This window comes from Rutilus rutilus, assembly GCF_951802725.1.
Source record: "Rutilus rutilus genome assembly, chromosome: 4".
Classification (NCBI taxonomy): Eukaryota; Metazoa; Chordata; class Actinopteri; order Cypriniformes; family Leuciscidae; genus Rutilus; species Rutilus rutilus.
The window spans coordinates 9,835,565-9,857,482 of NC_140212.1; the positions used below are offsets into that span (position 1 = coordinate 9,835,565).

The following is a 21,918-nucleotide window of genomic DNA, read 5'->3' on the forward strand; positions in this document are numbered from 1 at the left end:
TTATATAGCATGTTAAAGTTGTCACTTTTTGAGGGTGAGCAAAAATGCCTCGTTTTGTGTTTGTCCCTTTAAATGCAAATGAGCTGCTGCTCCCAGTAGAGAGGGCGGAGCGTCAACAGCTTGTGTGTTAGAAGCTTTGATTACCTCACACAGACATGCACTGGAAATTTCAAAAACTTTTAGCCTTTTATGTTCAAACCAGAGTCAGAAAGATGGAAAGACTCAAGATGAAGTGACAACATGTAGACAACATTTCTGAATGGTTAGTTGATTAATTTATGTAGCTTATGTGTAGTTATCTCCTAGTCATTGATTAGCATATTCTGTCTCGATAATCTATAAATCGTGTTCAGGGGGCGTTTATGTAAATTTTAGGGTTAGTGACGTCACTAACTCCAGAGGAATGTTGTGTAGTCCCTACCAGCCATTTGTTGTAGTCCTTAAAAAGCAATTTCTTTAAAAGCAAATATCTCCCTTTGCTTTGAACTTTGAGGGTCGTAACTTTGCAGACGTTGTTTATGCTCAAACAGCAACATTACACACTAACTAAAGTTAGAAAAGTGAAATCTTACTCAACCACCCCTTTAATGGCTCAGTTCAATTTCAGATAATTTGGGTTGGAAAGGTTAACCTCACAGGATAATAGAATATTAATACTCCACTCACACACATCTTGTAATGTAAAGCATTTGTAGAACTAGAGAACTTTGTTGAGCTAGATTTTCAAGGGAGCCCTTCTGACACACTTCTCAGAGCGGCGAGCGACGGAGCGCATGCTAAACAGCTCAGGGGTCGCAAGGCTGGAGGTTGGTGCTCTCACGTCTGGCTTCACGCCTCCCATCCATCGTTAGCGAGCGGTTTGTCACAGGGAGAGCGCGCGCTCACCCTGCCTCATTAAAGAGCCACAATGGTAAGAGCATTCCAAGAATGCGGGCGCTCATTCACTCTCCCTCTTTAGATGCGCTGAGACTGCGTGCCAAGCACTGACAAGGCAGGGGAAAGCCTCCCCCATGATGAATACGATTTCTAAAGCTTTTTTTATTGAATTTATCTTGAGATTTATGGCATGTGTTCTTCAGATATGTGGAAAGTGTGTACTGTGCACTGTAGATGTCTAGCGTTCACATTCCATGTTCCAGTTTTCTGAAATTATTGCCTATAACATGTTTTGTGACTTCAGATGTTTTCTGAACGATTCACCCTGCAAAGAAGACACAGAGGGGCATTGAGTTGGTAACATTTTTGTTTTTAAAGGAATAGTTCAATTCATTTTATTCATAAATATTCTGTAAACTCTTGTCACTTGAAATGAAGACTTTTTTAAAATAAAATGTGCAAAATAACACAGGTATCAGAGCGTGAGGCTGAGCTATTTTATTGAATAATAATTAATTGTATTTTATTTTGCATGAGCTTTTTTTTTTTTTTTTTACTTTACAGAGGCCATTGGGGACCCCGCCATATCTAGGCTCAGAAAATCATGGAGACAATTAATACAAAAAACAAAACAAGAGTTGTTTTTTAGTTTAACAGGTGCAGTACCCATTTATTTAATTTGGTAAAATAAAATCTCCCAGGACAGCTGCCTGCTAAATAACTTTGTGAACCATGGAGCAGGGAGAAATTAGTATTTCATTTATTTATTGCTCACTACATTAAATCGCCAAACATTTAACTTTTTTATCTACAAGACAAGAAAACAGAATGTCATACTCCCACTTGGGAAAGTCTTTAGCAGAGTTTTCCTGGAGGGATGATTTGTGGTTTTTTCAGTAAGTATAGATAGTTATGGTACAATGATAAATTGACAGACTGAGCAGAGGCACAGGTGGTCAACGTGTATCTGTGTGTGCATTAAAAATCAAAGTTTAAAAGGCTAGAGGAGTACAGGAAGCATGACACAAGAATGTTGTAGATTCAAAACAGGGTTGAGATCTAAGACATTCTGCATGGTGTCTCTGAATGATCAAAATAATATTTGCATAATCTTGCCTGTGTTGCTTGAACTCTCTTTTACTGTGAGATAAATGCATGTGTGTGTGTGAGAGAATACCCTTGAAAGTGTGTGATTTAGGAGTTGACATGACACAGAACACTCTGCACCTCCTTATCAGAAGCCTGGTACCAACCGGAGTCAATCCCCGGGAGAAAAAAAAGCAGCATTTGCGTGTGTGTTGAGAATGTGTTTGAACGAGTAACTCCTCCGATGGTATGATCTAGTTTATTTTTCTCATCTCCTGCTGACAGTAACACTCTCCACAAATCCTTTGTTTATTTATACCTCTTTTTCCACTCCAAAGCACTTGTTTTTGTTCGACATGTTTAAAACCTCCTCGTTTCAAACAGACAGGCAGTCAGATCAGTGGTCTCTACTGCAGGAGCAAGTCTTATAGTGTGTAAAGAAATGTCTTTTAGGTCCAACAGGTCTACTAGATCCTGCACAGCATGTAACCTTTTGATTATTGTGGAACCGTAAAAAAAATATATCTTGGTTATACATAGTTTAGAGGAGCATTAGACAGCTTGCCTAGTGAAACTATATTTTTTAGATATTCTGAAGAAAAATTCCTGCTAGGGTGTTGTAGGTTGTTGCTGGGTGTTTTCCAATTGAAAAGAGCCCACATCCAAGTCTAGTCCATAGATATGCCTCCTTCAATGCAAGTCTATAGGGGGTTTTCACCTTTATCATCTGCCCAGCTAAAATCAGAATTTGATTAGTTGAAATCCTTAATATGAGCAATATTAATGATACATTCCTTAGAAAGAACCACTGATTATGAATGAGGCCCTTTGTATGGCGGACTAAATGTAAATGTACATATGTAAATGTATCTTGTATTATGCGACTAACAAAAGATTATTGATGGGATTTTGTCATTTCACTAATGGTGTTGGCAGAAAGGGACATTATTGTGATGCATTTCAAGACATTTACCAAGAACAGTGGTGGAACGGACTCTTAACTTTTCCAAGTAAACAATCAGTGTGTAGGTGTTCAGATATGACCTTTGACCTGTAGGAGGATCATCTATCTGCCTCTGGACTGATACCCCAAAGCCTGTAGATTATCTCAGAATGCTACTGTAGAGCCTCATGCTGAGGTGATGGAGCCAGGACAGGAGATTTACACCAGCCCTCTTCATGACAATGTGGCTCCCTCGTTGGGTTGGGTCACTTTTGATGTGTCCCTGTCCTGGTCTGGGTATGTCTGAAAAGAAGGATGCAGTTGGTCTGTGTTATTATTAGCCTGTCCCTGACTTTAAGAGATCATTGTGACCCAAAAGGAGTGTTTAGCATACATTCGAGACTTCAAGTGCATAATATCTAAAGAAGGAGGAAGGAGGAAGGAAAGAGCAGGATGAAGCGGAAAAAGATTTTTTTGAAGGGTTGGGGGTCTTCAGACGCCCATTAATCAGACTCAGAAACGTTCTGTTTATTCACAGATTGGGAGTGGCACAGGAAGCTGCCAAATGGGAGCTTCCACAGAAACCGTTGTTGGTCGATCCCTGCGTTTCTATAGGAGGAAATGGGAAGTGTAGGCGTGGGCCTGCTAGAGGCCACTTCCAGTCTGCTGCTTTGAGGTAATGCACACAGTCAAAGAGGAACTCACATAAGACATAAGAAGAATGATCGATCATTCACATTCCACAGATGTCAAAGAATGTTCCTAGTACGATACAAATCAGCATCATTTGTGGCACAACATCGATGACACCACAGAAAATTGTTTTTAAATTATTTTAAGTCAACGAACATCACACAATGGCAGTAGGACCTTACATTAAGTCCTTACATTATGAAAAATATCTATTTTGAGCTGGTAAGTTGTCTAAATTGTCATTTAATACTTTTATTCAGCAAGGATGCATTAAATTGATTAAAAGTTACAGTAAAACATTTATAATGATGCAAAAGATTTATATTTCACATTAATGATACTCTTTTGAACATCAAAGAATCCTAAAGAAAATTATCCCAGTTTCCACAAAAAAATATTAAGCAGCACAACTGTTTTCAACATTGATAATAAGAATAAATGTTTCTCGAGCACCAAATATTGAATATTGTGAAATAGTATTTTTTGGGGGGGTTTTTGTTGGTGAAATGCATCCATAAATGGTAATGAATTAATAATTGTTTGTATCAGAATAATTTGTAAAATGTATTTCAGAAATATGGAAAAGGCAGACAGGTGTGGCTTCCGGGTTCCCCTTGGGACGAAATTATGGAGAGGAAGGGAGGGCGATGGAGGGATGACAGAGGAATTGTTGGAGTGATTGAGGTAAGCAGCTATTTATATGGTACCATTAGCTTTTCCATAGCCATTTCATTTCCATTTTATGAAATGGCCTTCAGATCACACACACACACACACACACACAGCTGGCACCTTTTATGCTCTGGATTTAAGCCACATAGACCCTGCCATGGAAATACTTCCCCCTTCCATTCCCTTTATCTCTCTGTGTGAAAGTTTTACAGATTCCATCTCTGCATCTCTGGAAAATCTCTATCTCTCCCCAGTCAGTCGCTCTCCCAGAGTATCAGGATGCTCTGATTAGTTATCCTTATAATCTGCATAGAATGCCAGTCTTTTGAGATGCCTTGTTTTTGTTTTCATCTAGGGGACCCTTTGGCTCTGTGCATCTTTATTTAAAGGGCAGCACATCCCCCACAGACGTCTCTCTCCCACCACGCCCTGACCTTGGGATCTATGTGTGGAATTCTCTCCTCATTTATCTGTGTGGGCCTCGTCCTCTCCGTTTATCCTTTTATTTTCTCACATTCCTGATCCTGGTACTGTTTATTTCTAAATTACATCAGTATAACCCTCTGACATGCACACAACTGAGCAGACATAGTTCACCCAAAATGAAAATTCTACATCATGTCATTCCAAACCTGTACGTCGTCTTCCTCCATGAAACAACAGGAGATGTAAGTGAAAGGGAATGAATGGATGGATGAATCCCTTGTTCTGAACTGAAAGTGGCGCCACCTGGACCACAGTTGGAAATAAGCTGCAGATCTAAACATTTATCCACTGATCTACAGAGACAGACAGTGGCAGATTTAATAGTAAGTTATCAAATTAAATGTGACAATTTCATATGAGCAGTTGAATGTGTCAGCAAGAATTACCTTTCAATCAAATAACTGTGTAACTCCTTTATGTTAAAAACTCCACTCAATTTGTTTATGAAAATTAATTGACTTTAATTTTAATTCAAATGATTTGTAGACATTGCTAATTGTAGTAGCGGTTCACATATATGTTTAATCTTGGAAATGTAAATAATACTGTGCCTAATGAATGTTCATATGTTGATTTGTGATGTCATAACCAGCACTTTCTGAAACAAAGAAACTAATAATAAATGAATGAATCGAATTGGATGATTTGTCTTTTTTATTCATAAGTTTTAAGTCCACCTTTGGCTTGAAGTAAAAGCTAGTATTATTTTTATCTGCATAAAGAGATCAGTATATTTAGTTCCAATGAGAGAACAGTGTTTATACTGACAAGAAAGAGCAAATTCTGTAGTAGAGAAGGTAGTGGCTAAATTGCTTTTAAGAATGTAGACCAATCGGATCGAGGCCAGTCATGTCTTGATTGTCCACCATTGCTTTCTCATCTGTGATCTATAAATAAAATTAATATACATCAGATGTTCTTTTAAACAAACAAACACAGATCATTTTATAGAAATGTATAGAAATTAGATGTAAAAATGTGGGGAACAAATACTGCCCTACAAAACAGTAAAATGCAGTATGTGCTGGTCTGTGGCTCAGAAGATAAACTCTTGTCTTTTGTCTTGGTTCAAATCCCACACTATTTTTACCATGTAAAACAAAGCTCAATAAAACCCATCAAACAACACACTTTAACGCCCCAGACTCAGTGGCATAGGAAATAACTTTGACTTTCAATCATGGAGATGAGTTTAAATCTCATTACTGGTGATGTTAAATTTCACAAAGTATGTGGCTCAGTGGATGATCGGTTGCCTATCATACATGAAAGACTGGGTTCAATTCCCACAGTTGTGAATGTTTTTCATTATTTACAAGCTTTCAAATAATCCTCTTCCACACTGCTGATTCTTCAGAACAGACTCAGTGGATCAGTTGATAAAACATTGGGCTTTAATCAAGAAGACCTGAGTTCAAATCTCACTCTTGCTTACATTAAATTGTTGTGATTATAAAAAACAAAGTTGCCAAAAATCCAACTCTCAGCGTGAAAGCCACAGTGGTGCAAGTGGCTAAACACACGTTCTGTGATGGTAAGGGTGTGCTGAAGTTAAGGTTCAAATCTCACCTCAGTTCCCACAATTTAAGTTAAATTGTTATCGATAGTTGTTATATCAAAGAAAAAGTCCCTAGAAATCAATAATAAGTGTGAAAGCCACAGTGGTGCAAGTGGCTAAGCACACGATCTCGGCTGATAGGTTGCGCTGGAGGCGTGAGTTCAAACCCCACCTCAGCATGATTTATTGTAAAATCACAGGCCTCATCCAGGTGAAAAGTGAAATATAAGTTCCAGCACAGGTCTCAGCAAGAGATCTGTGGCTCACAGGTAAGAGCGCTGCCTCACGGTTTCAGAGGTTGCTGGTTCAATCCCAGCCAGATCTCCGCGATACGAGTGAATGGTGTATGTGTGAAGGGGCGGGGATGTTTCGGGTCCCCCCCCGAACCCCGTCACAATGTCCAGCAGCGGTTATGCTTCTTGATACAATGAAAAAAATTTAGCTGACTAAAAAATTTGGCCCGCCGTCCCTTCCCCACCTATTTAGGTTCCCATCATTTGCTTTGTAAAGGGGTGACCCTCCAAAAAGAAAATGATGATAACCTACATGTTTAGCGCCAAACAACAACATTCACACGTTAGAAGTCTTACCTGTCCATCAGCAGAAGTCCATCATTACAGTGAATGTCTGTCCACACGTCCCAGAGCTCTGCTTCTGATGACTGGACGCTCCAAACACATCCTGTATTCTGTAGAGGAAACATACACACAAACATTACTACATACTGAATAACTAAAACATCAAAATCTAAAAGTTAGTCTATATAATAGTTAGGCTAAATGTAATTGACTACATAAATTGAAGTCCTAAAGCTGTACAGTGTAAAATATATAATACATAGTATGAATGCTGAATCAGTAATAATATTTTGGTTCAATCTACTGTCCTTATAATTAAGCTGCTGTCTTACAGGTCACAGAATTACAGGAACATAAGAAATAGAAACAAAACACCCTCCTTCAGTTGTGAGTGCTCACTGATTGCTCATATCCTCACTGATTGTGAATTTTTTTTGTTTAATGCAATTTCTACATTATTCGGAACTTTTAAGGTCATGATTAGGTTTAATTCACCATAAACAATTAATAAAGAAAAATAAGATCACAAATCTAAGTGTCAACGGGTCATAGGTAGCCTAGTTATTTAATAGATTATAGGTAATAGATTTTTACTTAAGGTAAGACTGCAACAACAGAAAAAAACATGATTCTTACTTCATAATATGAATATCAGAGGGCGATTCATTCAAAGATTATAAAGGCATTGCAAAACCACTGATTCATTCGTTATTCTAAAAGTCTGACAGTGAGTTCAACAAGAGAGCAGAATGTAAACAGTCTGTGATAAACCTTCATAGAGGATGACCTTCATTATAACTGTCACATAACAAGACTTAACGTTAAAGACCACAACAAAATGAACGTTTAGTGCGTTTTAGTTCATGTTCGTTCATTTTATAGTCACAATAAATGCAACATTCAATCATCACAATATGAATCTCAATAAACTGACATGAGCCCTGCTATGAAATATCAGAAGAAAGCAACAACACATAACTACTTAAAAACGTAAATAATGACTTAAGAGCACAGAATAATGACTTAAAGTCTTAATAAGATAATGCAAGAGAAAAGCACTTTATCTGTAGAGTTTACTTACATGACAGGTGAGTCTTTCGCGTGACATCTTTGCTTCCTGAACTTTATCGCAGCGTGTGTCGGATTTGTTTGTTTATGGGCTGAAATATGTGTCGTTGAGTGTCATTAAAATACTGTCATCTGCAGTTTATATAGTTTAAACGGTGTGCACGTGTTGTGGCCACAGTTAACAAGCGTCATGTTGTCAAGCATCAGAAGCTGTCAGACTGAACCTGAAACTCGTTGACGCCGCCTAGAGGAGCGGATGGAAAACTGCACTTCAGTTTGAAACGACATGATCGAGGTGGCGGCCAGTTGTAGGTGAGGCTGAAATATCCATTTCATATATTTTCCGAAAAATCTATGATTTTGTCACGGTCTCGACCAGCAGAAGAACATGGATCTACCAGTTTTAGAAAATGAACCAGATCAGCTCTCAACTGATGGTGTAAAACAGATGAAATGTGTTGAACTCAAACATGTGTTGAAAGTGTAAGTTAAAATACGGTTCGATTTTCTTCTTTTTGTAAGTTGTTTTGTATGTTTAAAGTAGCTGTTTGTCTGTCTATAGTTATTTATAATGATATGCATCATGTTTGTTCACAGTTAAAGTACAATGCCCTCGTGTTGTTGTGTCAGTTCACGTAAGTTAGCTTTAAGCAGTTTTTATAATAAAGCCTGATTGGGTATTTGAAACATAGGACAGATCAAGACAAATCATTTCTATTATTTTTTTTATAAATGACTGTCTGAATCTATAAACCAATGCAATGGCTGATATTACGACTAAAATGTTGTGTCTAATAGTGGCTATTTACCTTACTGATTAAACAGGCACAGGCTGAGATCAGATCAGAATAGTGTGTCAGCTGCTCCCCCTTGTGGACAATAAGTGTCTGCAATAATATATGAAAACAGCAGATGTAGGAGGACATGGGTTTTAAACACCTGCACATGGTAAAAGCTCTATGTCGCTTTCAAGTCGTGTAGTAGAGAATGAATTTCATTGGGAATGTACCTAAATTGCCCCCCTTAGGGTAGAAATCCACGGACATAATATACATTACACACAGCAGTAGTAATACATCAGTAAGTTCAGAAGTTGATATTCAGTCCAACAGCATTGGGACTTTTGTGTCTGAGTTCCAGACAGACTGTCAGATTATTGCTGGAGATTTTACTGATGGAGACGCCAGTAGTTGGCGATAAAGTGATAGTCATTCAGTAACGAAACAAGTGAGTGACTCAAGAATCATTCATTCAACTGATTTGTTCAAAACATGATTCATTTAGCCATTGCAGGCAGAGAATGTGGCTCTATGAGCCAGAGATGATTTTAGACAGCATTTAAACACAGTTAAACAAGCTGAAATTAGAATTTCTATGAAGTATAATATCGGTCAATGCAAATTATTGCAGAAATGTTTGGCCATGGAGACAAGTAATATGCAAACAGGTCATGGATGATAAATTATTTGTCCTAAAATTTGTTTTACTGACTAAATACAGCATTAATGGGATCATGCACTTTCAAATCAATGCAACATCTGGTAAATAACCTCTTGATTTTTGTTTTCTTATTAGATGACTTCTGTTGGAATGGATCTACAGTGATGATTGTTTGTAGAGCTCAACTCCAGTCCTGGGAACCACAGTGCTGCACATTTTGTTTTTGTCTCTCTTATTTAATAGCAGTTTTAGTTCATGCAGCTCTGAAAACGTGTTGATGATTTGAATCAGATCAGATGTATTAAATAAGGGAGACAAAAATGTGCAGTGCTGGAGCAGGATCAAGAAATACAGGTTTGCATGAGAACTGAATCATGGGAGGTGGTTCTTCACCATATCCTCACTGATGAAGCCTTGCTTGTACTCACAACCTACCTCATGAAGTTGATTATTGGCCTGTCCCAATACCCACACTTGCAGTCTTGGCCACTTGACAGGAAGTTAAATGTACAAGACTGTCCTGGGTCTAATAAATGCCAAAGCTCATTGCCCTTAATGGACACTAAATCCACATTATCTCTAATGCCACATTAGAGCGATATTTAAAGCGTATCCCATCATTCATCATGGAACTCAATAGGCCAAAATCTCAAGATGTTGAGAAAAACTTTAATTAGATGTTACATAAAATTTGCTTTGGTAAAGTGCACATTTTGTTGGTGTTTTTTTAAACGTCTGCAACTGCTTTTTAATACTAGAAGCATCACAATTACTAAATGTGTTGTCTGTTACATAGAACAGACATTTAAAAGTTTATTTTAAAAAGTGCTAAACTCCACACACACGATCTTCACAAACACTTGGGTTAAATACAGGAAATACATCAGACTCAAGTGTTGGTATTGGGACAGGCCCTATGTCACCTTCTGATGAAGTCTGTTTGAACTTAAGTCACCTAAACTGAGGTTTATTTGCCTAAACAGCATGTGGAAAAACAAGACGTTCTTACCGCTCACAGTTTAGACTGTGTCGGGTGATTGTCCATGACCTCTTCTAACCCGGAGCGTAGGAGAATGTCTTTTTCTGTCTGTTCGAGAACATAAAAAAGGTAGTGAGAGGGAAAGAGGGTAAATAATTAAGTTGACGACACCTGCTGGTCAGGTAAATATAATAAGAATGCAATGCAAACATGTATTGACACCTTTTACAAACCGATTGCAGATGTTTCCATTGTTATTAAATAGATGTACAAATCATTAAATCCCATTAAATGTGAAGTGTTGTATTAATTTGTAAGGCTTGTTTTGTGTGTTTTTAGGAGGGCTTGGCTAATCAGGCCAGTAAAATACAATTAACTTTCACTCTCCATTTTTCTACACACGTTTGTCACTAAAACTGAACCTAAACTATAAAAGTGAGCTGAGATCAGTTTAAACTCTATATTAGCTGGTAGTTCATGAGTTTACCAGGTTAACGCCACCTAGTGGTGAAACAAATGTTTCTAAACAGTATGAAGTGGCGAAGCATTGTTTTGCAGCAATCAAATGCCAGTTTGACATGTGCTCCGAACCACTGATTCAAACAAACGATTGGTAAAAGTTTCAAAGCTGCATGAAGCAGTGTTACATATAAGAGCTGTAGACTCACCAGTGTTAGAGTCCCGACATGTCTTGATCACACTCCCTTACTTTCCCATCTCTGCTCTGCTGTCCTATAAATAAAAAACATTAAAAAGTTGCTCAAATACAGTCGAAACAATGAAATTATTCCATACAAATAAACACAATGTAATGCTAGAAAAGATTAGGTGAATCATATTTATAAATCTGCCAAAATTGGAAAACAAAGATGCAATAAAATTTAAACGTCTAAGAAATGTCTAGACAAAAATTGTTTACCTTTCTTAACAATACAAATTCACACATGACCCAAAAACAAACCATCAGAACTTCTGTGGTGCAGAGGATAATCAATTGCCTTCAAACATGAGAGTCTGGGTTCAAATCCCAAACTGCTGACTTTTCCATTAAATAAAACAAAACTGTCAATAAAAATCCATCCATAACACCTTTCATCTCAACAGACTCAGTGGTTCACTTGATAAAGTGTTGGGCTTTAATCAAGGAGACCTGAGTTCAAAACCCATTCTTGCTTGTGTTAAATAGTTGTGATTATATCTAACAAAGTTGCCAAAACACCAACTCTCAGTGTGAAAGCCACAGTGGTGCAAGTGGCTAAACACACGTTCTGTGATGGTAAGAGTGCGCTAAAGTTAAAGTTCAAATCTCACCTCAGTTTGCGGTTCTCACAATTTAAATTAAATTGTTATTGATAGTTATATCAAAGAAAAGGCCCTAGACATCACTAATAAGTGTGAAAACCACAGTGGTGCAAGTGGCTAAGCACATGATCTCGGCTGATAGGTTACACTGGAGGTGTGAGTTCAATCCCCACCTCAGCATGATTTATTGTAAAATCACAGGCCTCATCCAGGTGAAAAGTGAAATATAAGTTCCAGCACATGTCTCAGTAAGAGATCTGTGGCTCACAGGTAAGAGCGCTGCCTCATAGTTTCAGAGGTTGCTGGTTCAAACACAGCCAATCACACAACTGCTGCATTTTCCATTAAATAAAACTCTCAATAAAAATTCATCCAGAGCATCCTTTAACTAAACAGACTCAGTGGTTCAGTTGATAAAGTGTTGGGCTTTAAACAAGAAGATCCGAGTTCAAATCCCATTCTTGCTTGCGTTAAATTGTTGTGATTATATCAAACAAAATGGCCAAAACACCAACTCTTCATGTGAAAGCCACAGTGGTGCAAGTGGCTAAGCACATGTTCTCGGCTGATAGGTTACACTGGCAGCGTTAGTTCAATCCCCACCTCAGCATGATTTATTGTAAAATCACAGGCCTCATCCAGGTGAAAAGTGAAATATAAGTTCCAGCACATGTCTCAGTAAGAGATCTGTGGCTCACAGGTAAGAGCGCTGCCTCATGGTTTCAGAGGTTGCTGGTTTGATCCCAGCCAGATCTCCGCGATACGAGTGAATGGTGTATGTGTGAAGGGGCGGGGATGTTTCGGGTCCCCCCCCGAACCCCGTCACAATGTCCAGCAGCGGTTATGCTTCTTTATACAATGAAAAAAATTTAGCTGACTAAAAATTTTGGCCCGCCGTCCCTTCCCCACCTATTTAGATTCCCATCATTTGCTTTGTAAAGGGGTGACCCTCCAAAAAGAAAATGATGATAACCTACATGTTTAGCGCCAAACAACAACATTCACACGTTAGAAGTCTTACCTGTCCATCAGCAGAAGTCCATCATTACAGTGAATGTCTGTCCACACGTCCCAGAGCTCTGCTTCTGATGACTGGACGCTCCAAACACATCCTGTATTCTGTAGAGGAAACATACACACAAACATTACTACATACTGAATAACTAAAACATCAAAATCTAAAAGTTAGTCTATATAATAGTTAGGCTAAATGTAATTGACTACATAAATTGAAGTCCTAAAGCTGTACAGTGTAAAATATATAATACATAGTATGAATGCTGAATCAATAATAATATTTTGGTTCAATCTACTGTCCTTATAATTAAGCTGCTGTCTTACAGGTCACAGAATTACAGGAACATAAGAAATAGAAACAAACACCCTCCTTCAGTTGTGAGTGCTGACCAAAAATGTTTTTTTTGTTTAATGCAATTTCTACATTATTCGGAACTTTTAAGGTCATGATTAGGTTTAATTCACCATAAATAATTAATAAAGAAACATAAGATCACATATCTAAGTGTCAACGGGTCATAGGTAGTTATTTAATAGATTATAGGTAATAGATTTTTACCTAAGGTAAGACTGCAACAACAGAAAAAAACATGATTCTTACTTCATAATATGAATATCAGAGGGCGATTCATTCAAAGATTATAAAGGCATTGCAAAACAACTGATTCATTCGTTATTCTAAAAGTCTGACAGTGAGTTCAACAAGAGACATGTTCCCTGCGGATTGATTGATCCCTGGCATACACTACACACACCAACTGATTCTATTAACAAGCATCAATCCACTAGATTATTACATACAGTAAGACAACTGACAACAACAGAGACTAAAACCACGATTCCTTGATATTCTATTTCATAACCATGAAGCAGAAGACATACACTACACACACACACCAACTATTTCTATTAACAAACTGGATTATTATTATCCAGTACGACAACTAACATCAGCAACAGAGACAAAACCCACGATTCCCCATTATTCTACTTCATTACACATACATCAGAGGACGATTCATTCAAAGCTTAATCATGTAACACAAGAACTACCGATTCATTTGTTTATCTAAAGGTCTGATAGTGAGTTCAGCAAGAGTACAGGTTGTAAACAGTGTCATCTCATGATGCTTCAATTACTGTCTTACAGGCCACAGAATAATGAAAACACTGTAACGTTACACATAGAGCGAAAAACTAAGTCCCCATTCAAAGAAAGCCAGACTTCCAAAACATCAGAACAATATTAGAAATGCTATGCAAAGAAAACCAATTGCAAAGTGTCTAGTCACTGCTCTTTACTTTATTGTTTCATGCTTGTAGTAATATTATGACATTTTAATTAAAATACCATTTTTAAAGGCAGTGTTTTACTCTCCTATACCAGTCATAACAGGAAGTAGAAGAAAAGCACGAAGCAGCAGCAGGAGAACATCAGCGCTTCACACAAGACACAACTCCTGCTGACTCTAACATACATCCAGAAACGAGTCCTTCTTATTCCACTTTACAGTGTGAATATCAGAGGGCGATTCATTCAAAGATTAAAAAGGTAACGCTACAACTAGAGATTGACTTGCAATATAGAGCGTGCAAGTCAACTGACAAGAGAAATTGACTTGATGCTAAAAGTTACTTACAGGTGAGTCTTGTGACATACTCGGTTCCCTCATTTTATCCGTCTGTGTGTCGGTTTTATTTGCAGTTGAGCTGGAATATGTGCTGTTAAAGTAACATTAAGAGCTGTCATCTCATCTGCAGGATCTGCACGTGTTGTTGTGATTGTCATCCAGCGTCATGTTGTCAAGCAGCAGAAGCGTCAGACTGAAGGAGAACCCCGCTTCTGCCGCCTAGTGGAGCGGATGAAGAACTGCACTTTACTGTCGGATTATAGTGGCGAGATCACATCTGAGACTTTGAATCATGAAGCAGCAACAGAAACATGTTTAAATCCCACAGATGCATTAGACTAGCTCTGTGGCGCAGAAAATAATGGTTTGCCTTTGAATGAGAAAGCCTGGTCTTTTGTGTGTGTGTGTGTATATATATATATATATATATATATATATATATATATATATATATTATTATTTTTTTTAATAGAAGAATAGAGAGGACAGAAGAAAAATCCCAGTTCATTAGACTCGATTTGGGCAGGTGTAGTTTACACAAATCACCACAGGAGGGCGAAACTATTTTAATTTGATAAGACTAGATTTGCAGCGGTGTAATTCACACAAATCGCCACAGGAGGGCGAAACTATTTTAATCTTATGAGACTCGATCTGAAGCACTGTAGTTCACACAAATCACCACAGGAGGGCGAAACAATTTAAATTTTATGACTAGATTTGCAGCGGTGTAATTCACACAAATCACCACAGGAGGGCGAAACAATTAAAATTTTATGACTAGATTTGCAGCGGTGTAATTCACACAAATCGCCACAGGAGGGCGAAACAATTAAAATTTTATGACTAGATTTGCAGCGGTGTAATTCACACAAATCGCCACAGGAGGGCGAAACAATTTAAATTTTATGACTAGATTTGCAGCAGTGTATTTCACACAAATCGCCACAGGAGGGCGAACTCTTTTAAGTTCAGTAGACTCGGTTTGCAACGGTGTAATTCACACAAATCACCACAGGAGGGCGAAACAATTTACATTTTATGACTAGATTTGCAGCGGTGTAATTCACACAAATCGCCACAGGAGGGCGAAACAATTTAAATTTTATGACTAGATTTGCTGCAGTGTACTTCACACAAATCACCACAGGAGGGCAAACTCTTTTAAGTTCATTAGACTCGGTTTGCAGCGGTGTAATTCACACAAATAACCACAGGAGGGCGAAAATATTTTTAGATTTACTTTTTTGCATATTTATTTATTTCAAAAAGACAATAGGACACAACAAAATTCACACACAGATACTGATACAGTTGATACAAAGAATAACTTAAATGATAACAATACATTTATTACAGCGTATATTTAGCGAATATATCAGTTTGCATATTTCAGTGTCAAATAGTAATTCACACACGACTCCTATAGAAATAAAAAAAACATTTCTATAAGAATAGATCTGGTTTTCTCATAACTGAATAATAAATCTAAAGAAATACTTCACAAGATTTATTGTGTGTTTATTTCTGGACTGAGTAGTCAATGAATTATCAATCAATGATGATCATCTTTTACCCAGCTTAAACATACGCTAAGATGAACTTTAAATCTAAAACAACATCATTGCCTCACAATCTCTGTGGCTCAGCGGATAGTTGTCTCCCTGCGCAACCAGAAAGTTCTGGTTCAAATCCCACGTTTGTTAAAGTTATTCATCATTTAACACAAAGCTCTGGATCAAACCTGTTCAAATCACTCACCATATCAGCCGTCTCAGTGGCTCAGGAGATAAAGAGTTGTGTTTCAGTCACAGCATCCTGAGTTCAAATCCCACTATTGCTGACTTTCAATAGTTCTCATTAGACAAGGTGTCCTGAAAAGCAGTCATTGTCACAAAATGCATGATGGGTGAGTGGATAAACACACACTCTCTAAAGACAATGCTGTAATGAAGACACGGGTTCAAATCTGACTTTAACTGCTTTATTGGAAACTCTCAGGTGAAAAGTGAAATATAAGTTCCAGCACATGTCTCAGCAAGAGATCTGTGGCTCATAGGTAAGAGCGCTGCCTCACGGTTTCAGAGGTTGCTGGTTTGATTCCAGCCAGATCTCCGCGATATGAGTGAATGTGGTGTGTGTGTGAGTGGCGCGCCCAAAGGAGGGGGATACCAGAGCGGTCTCCCCCCGGAGCTTCCGTCACAGTCACCAGCAGGGGTTATACTTTTTGGACAGACGAGAAAAAAAAAAAGTATTTATATAAAAATTTCAGCCCCTCGTCCCTTCCCCACCCACTTAGGTTCTCATCATTTGCTTTTCAAAGGGGCAAGCCCTTCAAAAAGAAAATGATGGGAACCTACATGTTTAGCACAGTAACACACACATATACATTACCTGTCCATCAGCAGAAGTCCATCATTACAGCCAATGTCTGTCCACACGTCCCAGAGCTCTGCTTCTGATGACTGGATGTAATGGACCAATCTCATTCCTTCTGTGAGGAAAGACATAAATAAAAAAAGCCTTTACTCCATATTCTACATCTCAAATGAGAGTGTGAAAGTTAAAACTATAATCGGACGGTAAATGTTTCTCATGTGGATGTCTGTAAAAAAAAAAAAGTGTATGGTCCTCAGTAATAAAATTATTTATTGATAGTGAAGCTGATTTTTACACGGGCGGTGGGAGAAAAACACAGACATTAGATATTCGGACGGCAATAAAATCACAGACTAACCCCTGTAAATGTTGAAAATACCTCACGACCCCATGAGAAACAGTTACCGTCTGATTAGGGCTTTTGTCTAAAGACTAGTTAATAGATGGAAATGGAATAAATTGAAAGCCTAAAGCTTTACAATGTAAAAAAAATATATATATATACTGATTATACTATACCTCTTCAGTAATGCTGTATCAACAATAATCTTTTAATACATTTAAAATTAAGAGGAGACTTTAAACACGAGTAATGCTAAAAGACTGGTTTAATGGTTTTAGCGGCTGGTTCTGGACTGTATATATGACAGTTTTCATGAGAAGAAAAGCACTGCAGCTCTACAAAACCATGAAGCAGAAGACATACACTACACACACACCAACTATTTCTATTAACAAACTGGATTATTATTATCCAGTACGACAACTAACAACAACAACAGAGACTAAAACCACGATTCCTTAATATTCTATTTCATACATGTAACACAAGAACTACCGATTCATTTGTTTATCTAAAGGTCTGATAGTGAGTTCAGCAAGAGTGCAGGTTGTAAACAGTGTCATCTCATGATGCTTCAATTACTGTCTTACAGGCCACAAAATAATGAAAACACTGTAACACATAGAGCGAAAAACTAAGTCCCCATTCAAAGAAAGCCAGACTTCCAAAACATCAGAACAATATTAGAAATGCTATGCAAAGAAAACCAATTGCAAAGTGTCTAGTCACTGCTCTTTACTTTAATGTTTCATGCTTGTAGTAATATTATGACATTTTAATTAAAATACCATTTTAAAGGCAGTGTGTTACTCTCCTATACCAGTCATAACAGGAAGTAGAAGAAAAGCATGAAGCAGCAGCAGGAGAACATCAGCGCTTCACACAAGACACAACTCCTGCTGACTCTAACATACATCCAGAAACGAGTCCTTCTTATTCCACTTTACAGTGTGAATATCAGAGGGCGATTCATTCAAAGATTAAAAAGGTAACGCTACAACTAGAGATTGACTTGCAATATAGAGCGTGCAAGTCAACTGACAAGAGAAATTGACTTGATGCTAAAAGTTACTTACAGGTGAGTCTTGTGACATACTCGGTTCCCTCATTTTATCCGTCTGTGTGTCGGTTTTATTTGCAGTTGAGCTGGAATATGTGCTGTTAAAGTAACATTAAGAGCTGTCATCTCATCTGCAGGATCTGCACGTGTTGTTGTGATTGTCATCCAGCGTCATGTTGTCAAGCAGCAGAAGCGTCAGACTGAAGGAGAACCCCGCTTCTGCCGCCTAGTGGAGCGGATGAAGAACTTTACTTTACTGTCGGATTATAGTGGCGAGATCACATCTGAGACTTTGAATCATGAAGCAGCAACAGAACATGTTTAAATCCCACAGATGCATTAGACTAGCTCTGTGGCGCAGAAAATAATGGTTTGCCTTTGAATGAGAAAGCCTGGTCTTTTGTGTGTGTGTGTATATATATATATATATATATATATATATATATATATATATATATTATTATTTTTTTTAATAGAAGAATAGAGAGGACAGAAGAAAAATCCCAGTTCATTAGACTCGATTTGGGCAGGTGTAGTTTACACAAATCACCACAGGAGGGCGAAACTATTTTAATTTGATAAGACTAGATTTGCAGCGGTGTAATTCACACAAATCGCCACAGGAGGGCGAAACTATTTTAATCTTATGAGACTCGATCTGAAGCACTGTAGTTTACACAAATCACCACAGGAGGGCGAAACAATTAAAATTTTATGACTATATCTGCAGCGGTGTAATTCACACAAATCACCACTGGAGGGCAAAACTATTTTAATCTTATGAGACTCGATCTGAAGCACTGTAGTTTACACAAATCACCACTGGAGGGCAAAACAATTTAAATTTTATGACTAGATTTGCAGCGGTGTAATTCACACAAATCGCCACAGGAGGGCGAAACAATTTAAATTTTATGACTAGATTTGCAGCGGTGTAATTCACACAAATCGCCACAGGAGGGCGAAACAATTTAAATTTTATGACTAGATTTGCAGCGGTGTAATTCACACAAATCGCCACAGGAGGGCGAAACAATTTAAATTTTATGACTAGATTTGCAGCGGTGTAATTCACACAAATCGCCACAGGAGGGCGAAACAATTTAATTTTTATGAGACTCGATTTGCTGCAGTGTACTTGACACAAATCACCACAGGAGGGCGAACTCTTTTAAGTTCATTAGACTCGGTTTGCAACGGTGTAATTCACACAAATAACCACAGGAGGGCGAAAATAATTTGAGATTGACTTTTTTGCATATTTATTTATTTAGAAAGACAATAGGACACAACTAAATTCACACACAGATACTGATACATTTGATACAAAGAATAACTTAAATGATAACAATACATTTATTACAGCGTATATTTAGCGAATATAGCAGTTTGCATATTTCAATGTCAAATAGTAATTCACACATGACTCCTATAGAAATAAAAAAACATTTCTATAAGAATAGATCTGGTTTTCTCATAACTGAATAATAAATCTAAAGAAATACTTCACAAGATTTATTGCGTGTTTATTTCTGGACTGAGTAGTCAATGAATTATCAATCAATGATGATCATCTTTTACCCAGCTTAAACATACGCTAAGATAAACTTTAAATCTAAAACAACATCATTGCCTCACAATCTCTGTGGCTCAGTGGACAGTTGTCTCCCTTACGAACCAGAAAGTCCTGGTTCAAATCCCACGTTTGTTAAAGTTATTCATCATTTAACACAAAGCTCTGGATCAAACCTGTTCAAATCACTCACCATCTCAGCCGTCTCAGTGGCTCAGGAGATAAAGAGTTGTGTTTCAGTCACAGCGTCCTGAGTTCAAATCCCACTATTGCTGACTTTCAATAGTTCTCATCAGACAAGGTGTCCTGAAAAGTTAGTCATTGTCGCATGATGGGTGAGTGGATAAACACACACTCTCTGAGGGCAAGGCTGTAATGAAGACACAGGTTCAAATTTCACTTTAACTGCTTTATTGGAAACTCTCAGGTGAAAAGTGAAATATAAGTTCCAGCACATGTCTCAGCAAGAGATCTGTGGCTCACAGGTAAGAGCGCTGCCTCACGGTTTCAGAGGTTGCTGGTTTGATCCCAGCCAGATCTCCGCGATATGAGTGAATGTGGTGTGTGTGTGAGTGGCGCGCCCAAAGGAGGGGGATACCAGAGCGGTCTCCCCCCGGAGCTTCCGTCACAGTCACCAGCAGGGGTTATACTTTTTTAGACAGACGAGAAAAAAAAATTATATTTATATAAAAATTTCAGCCCCTCGTCCCTTCCCCACCCACTTAGGTTCTCATCATTTGCTTTTCAAAGGGGGAAGCCCTTCAAAAAGAAAATGATGGGAACCTACATGTTTAGCACAGTAACACACACATATACATTACCTGTCCATCAGGAGAAGTCCATCATTACAGCCAATGTCTGTCCACACGTCCCAGAGCTCTGCTTCTGATGACTGGATGTAATGGACCAAACTCATTCCTTCTGTGAGGAAAGACATAAATAAAAAAAGACATTACTCCATATTCTACATCTCAAATGAGAGTGTGAAAGTTAAAACTATAATCGGATGGTAACTGTTTCTCATGTGGATGTCTGTAAAAAAAAAAAAAGTGTATGGTCCTCAGTAATAAAATTATTTATTGATAGTGAAGCTGATTTTTACACGGGCGGTGGGAGAAAAACACAGACATTAGATATTCGGACGGCAATAAAATCACAGACTAACCCCTGTAAATGTTGAAAATACCTCACGACCCCATGAGAAACAGTTACCGTCTGATTAGGGCTTTTGTCTAAAGACTAGTTAATAGATGGAAATGGAATAAATTGAAAGCCTAAAGCTGTACAATGTAAAAAAAAAAATATATATATACTGATTATACTATACCTCTTCAGTAATGCTGTATCAACAATAATCTTTTAATACAATTAAAATTAAGAGGAGACTTTAAACACGAGTAATGCTAAAAGACTGGTTTAATGGTTTTAGCGGCTGGTTCTGGACTGTATATATGACAGTTTTCATGAGAAGAAAAGCACTGCAGCTCTACAAAACCATGAAGCAGAAGACATACACTACACACACACCAACTATTTCTATTAACAAACTGGATTCCCCATTATTCTACTTCATTACACATACATCAGAGGACGGTTCATCCAAAGCTTAATCATGTAACACAAGAACTACCGATTCATTTGTTTATCTAAAGGTCTGACAGTGAGTTCAGCAAGAGAGTAGGTTGTAAACAAAGTCTGTGATAAACAGTAGAAGATGTGACAAACATTATAATTTCATACATACTTACTTGTCAAACAACAACAACAACACTTTAGGTGAAAGACCCCATCAGAACTAAAGTTATGTGGCTTTTATACAACGATAGATACTTACAGATAAGTCGAGTGACACTCGATTCATCGCAGCGTGTATCAGTTTTGTTTGTTTATGGGCTGCAATATGCGTGGTTTAGTGACATTATAATGCCGTCACTGAGCTGTCATCTGCAGAATCTAAACTTAAAACTATACAAAAGTCTACACATGTTGCTGTTGTCAAGTGTCATGTTGTCGGTCAAGCATCCAAATGCCAGACTGAACGTGAAGCCGCTTACGCCGCCTAGTGGTGCGGATGAAAACCGCAAAAGTTTATTTTATAATATATTTTATAACAGACTCAGCGTTGCTTCAGATTGTGTTATTGACTATTTACTATTCTAAAAGGTCACACACACTTTTACATTTCATAGTCTATTTATATATATATATATATATATATATATATATATATATAT

General features: G+C 37.8%; 1 protein-coding gene and 2 long non-coding RNA genes across 8 annotated transcripts; all 3 read right to left on the bottom strand.

Moving 5' to 3' along the window:
* Positions 1-1,054: 1,054 nt before the first annotated feature.
* Positions 1,055-14,508, bottom strand: LOC311290105 (uncharacterized protein). 6 transcript variants are annotated; one of them, XR_014627314.1, is made up of 7 exons: positions 14,339-14,507; positions 12,703-12,800; positions 11,048-11,111; positions 10,410-10,487; positions 8,770-8,847; positions 6,905-7,002; positions 1,432-3,208 (listed from the first exon to the last, which is right to left on the bottom strand). XR_014627314.1 is itself a non-coding variant. In XM_084408407.1 (4 exons), exons 1-4 carry the CDS (start codon positions 7,998-8,000, stop codon positions 3,172-3,174), a joined length of 309 nt encoding a protein of 102 aa, XP_084264533.1. In that variant the 5' UTR covers positions 8,001-8,180; the 3' UTR covers positions 1,432-3,171. The 6 variants fall into 6 exon arrangements, 1 of the variants encoding a protein (XP_084264533.1); XR_014627315.1 differs by lacking the exon at positions 1,432-3,208 and adding an exon at positions 5,395-5,643; XR_014627313.1 differs by lacking the exon at positions 8,770-8,847 and having other exon boundaries at positions 1,055-3,208; positions 14,339-14,508.
* A 1,056-nt stretch (positions 14,509-15,564) lies between these two features.
* LOC311290106 lies at positions 15,565-18,305 on the bottom strand. Its single transcript, XR_014627318.1, has 3 exons — positions 18,128-18,305; positions 16,724-16,823; positions 15,565-16,552 (listed from the first exon to the last, which is right to left on the bottom strand). It is a non-coding gene; the product is annotated as an uncharacterized lncRNA (long non-coding RNA).
* Positions 18,306-19,352: 1,047 nt separating this feature from the next.
* On the bottom strand, positions 19,353-21,708 carry LOC311289676. Its single transcript, XR_014627190.1, has 3 exons — positions 21,519-21,708; positions 20,506-20,605; positions 19,353-20,333 (listed from the first exon to the last, which is right to left on the bottom strand). It is a non-coding gene; the product is annotated as an uncharacterized lncRNA (long non-coding RNA).
* Between the last annotated feature and the right edge of the window lie 210 nt (positions 21,709-21,918).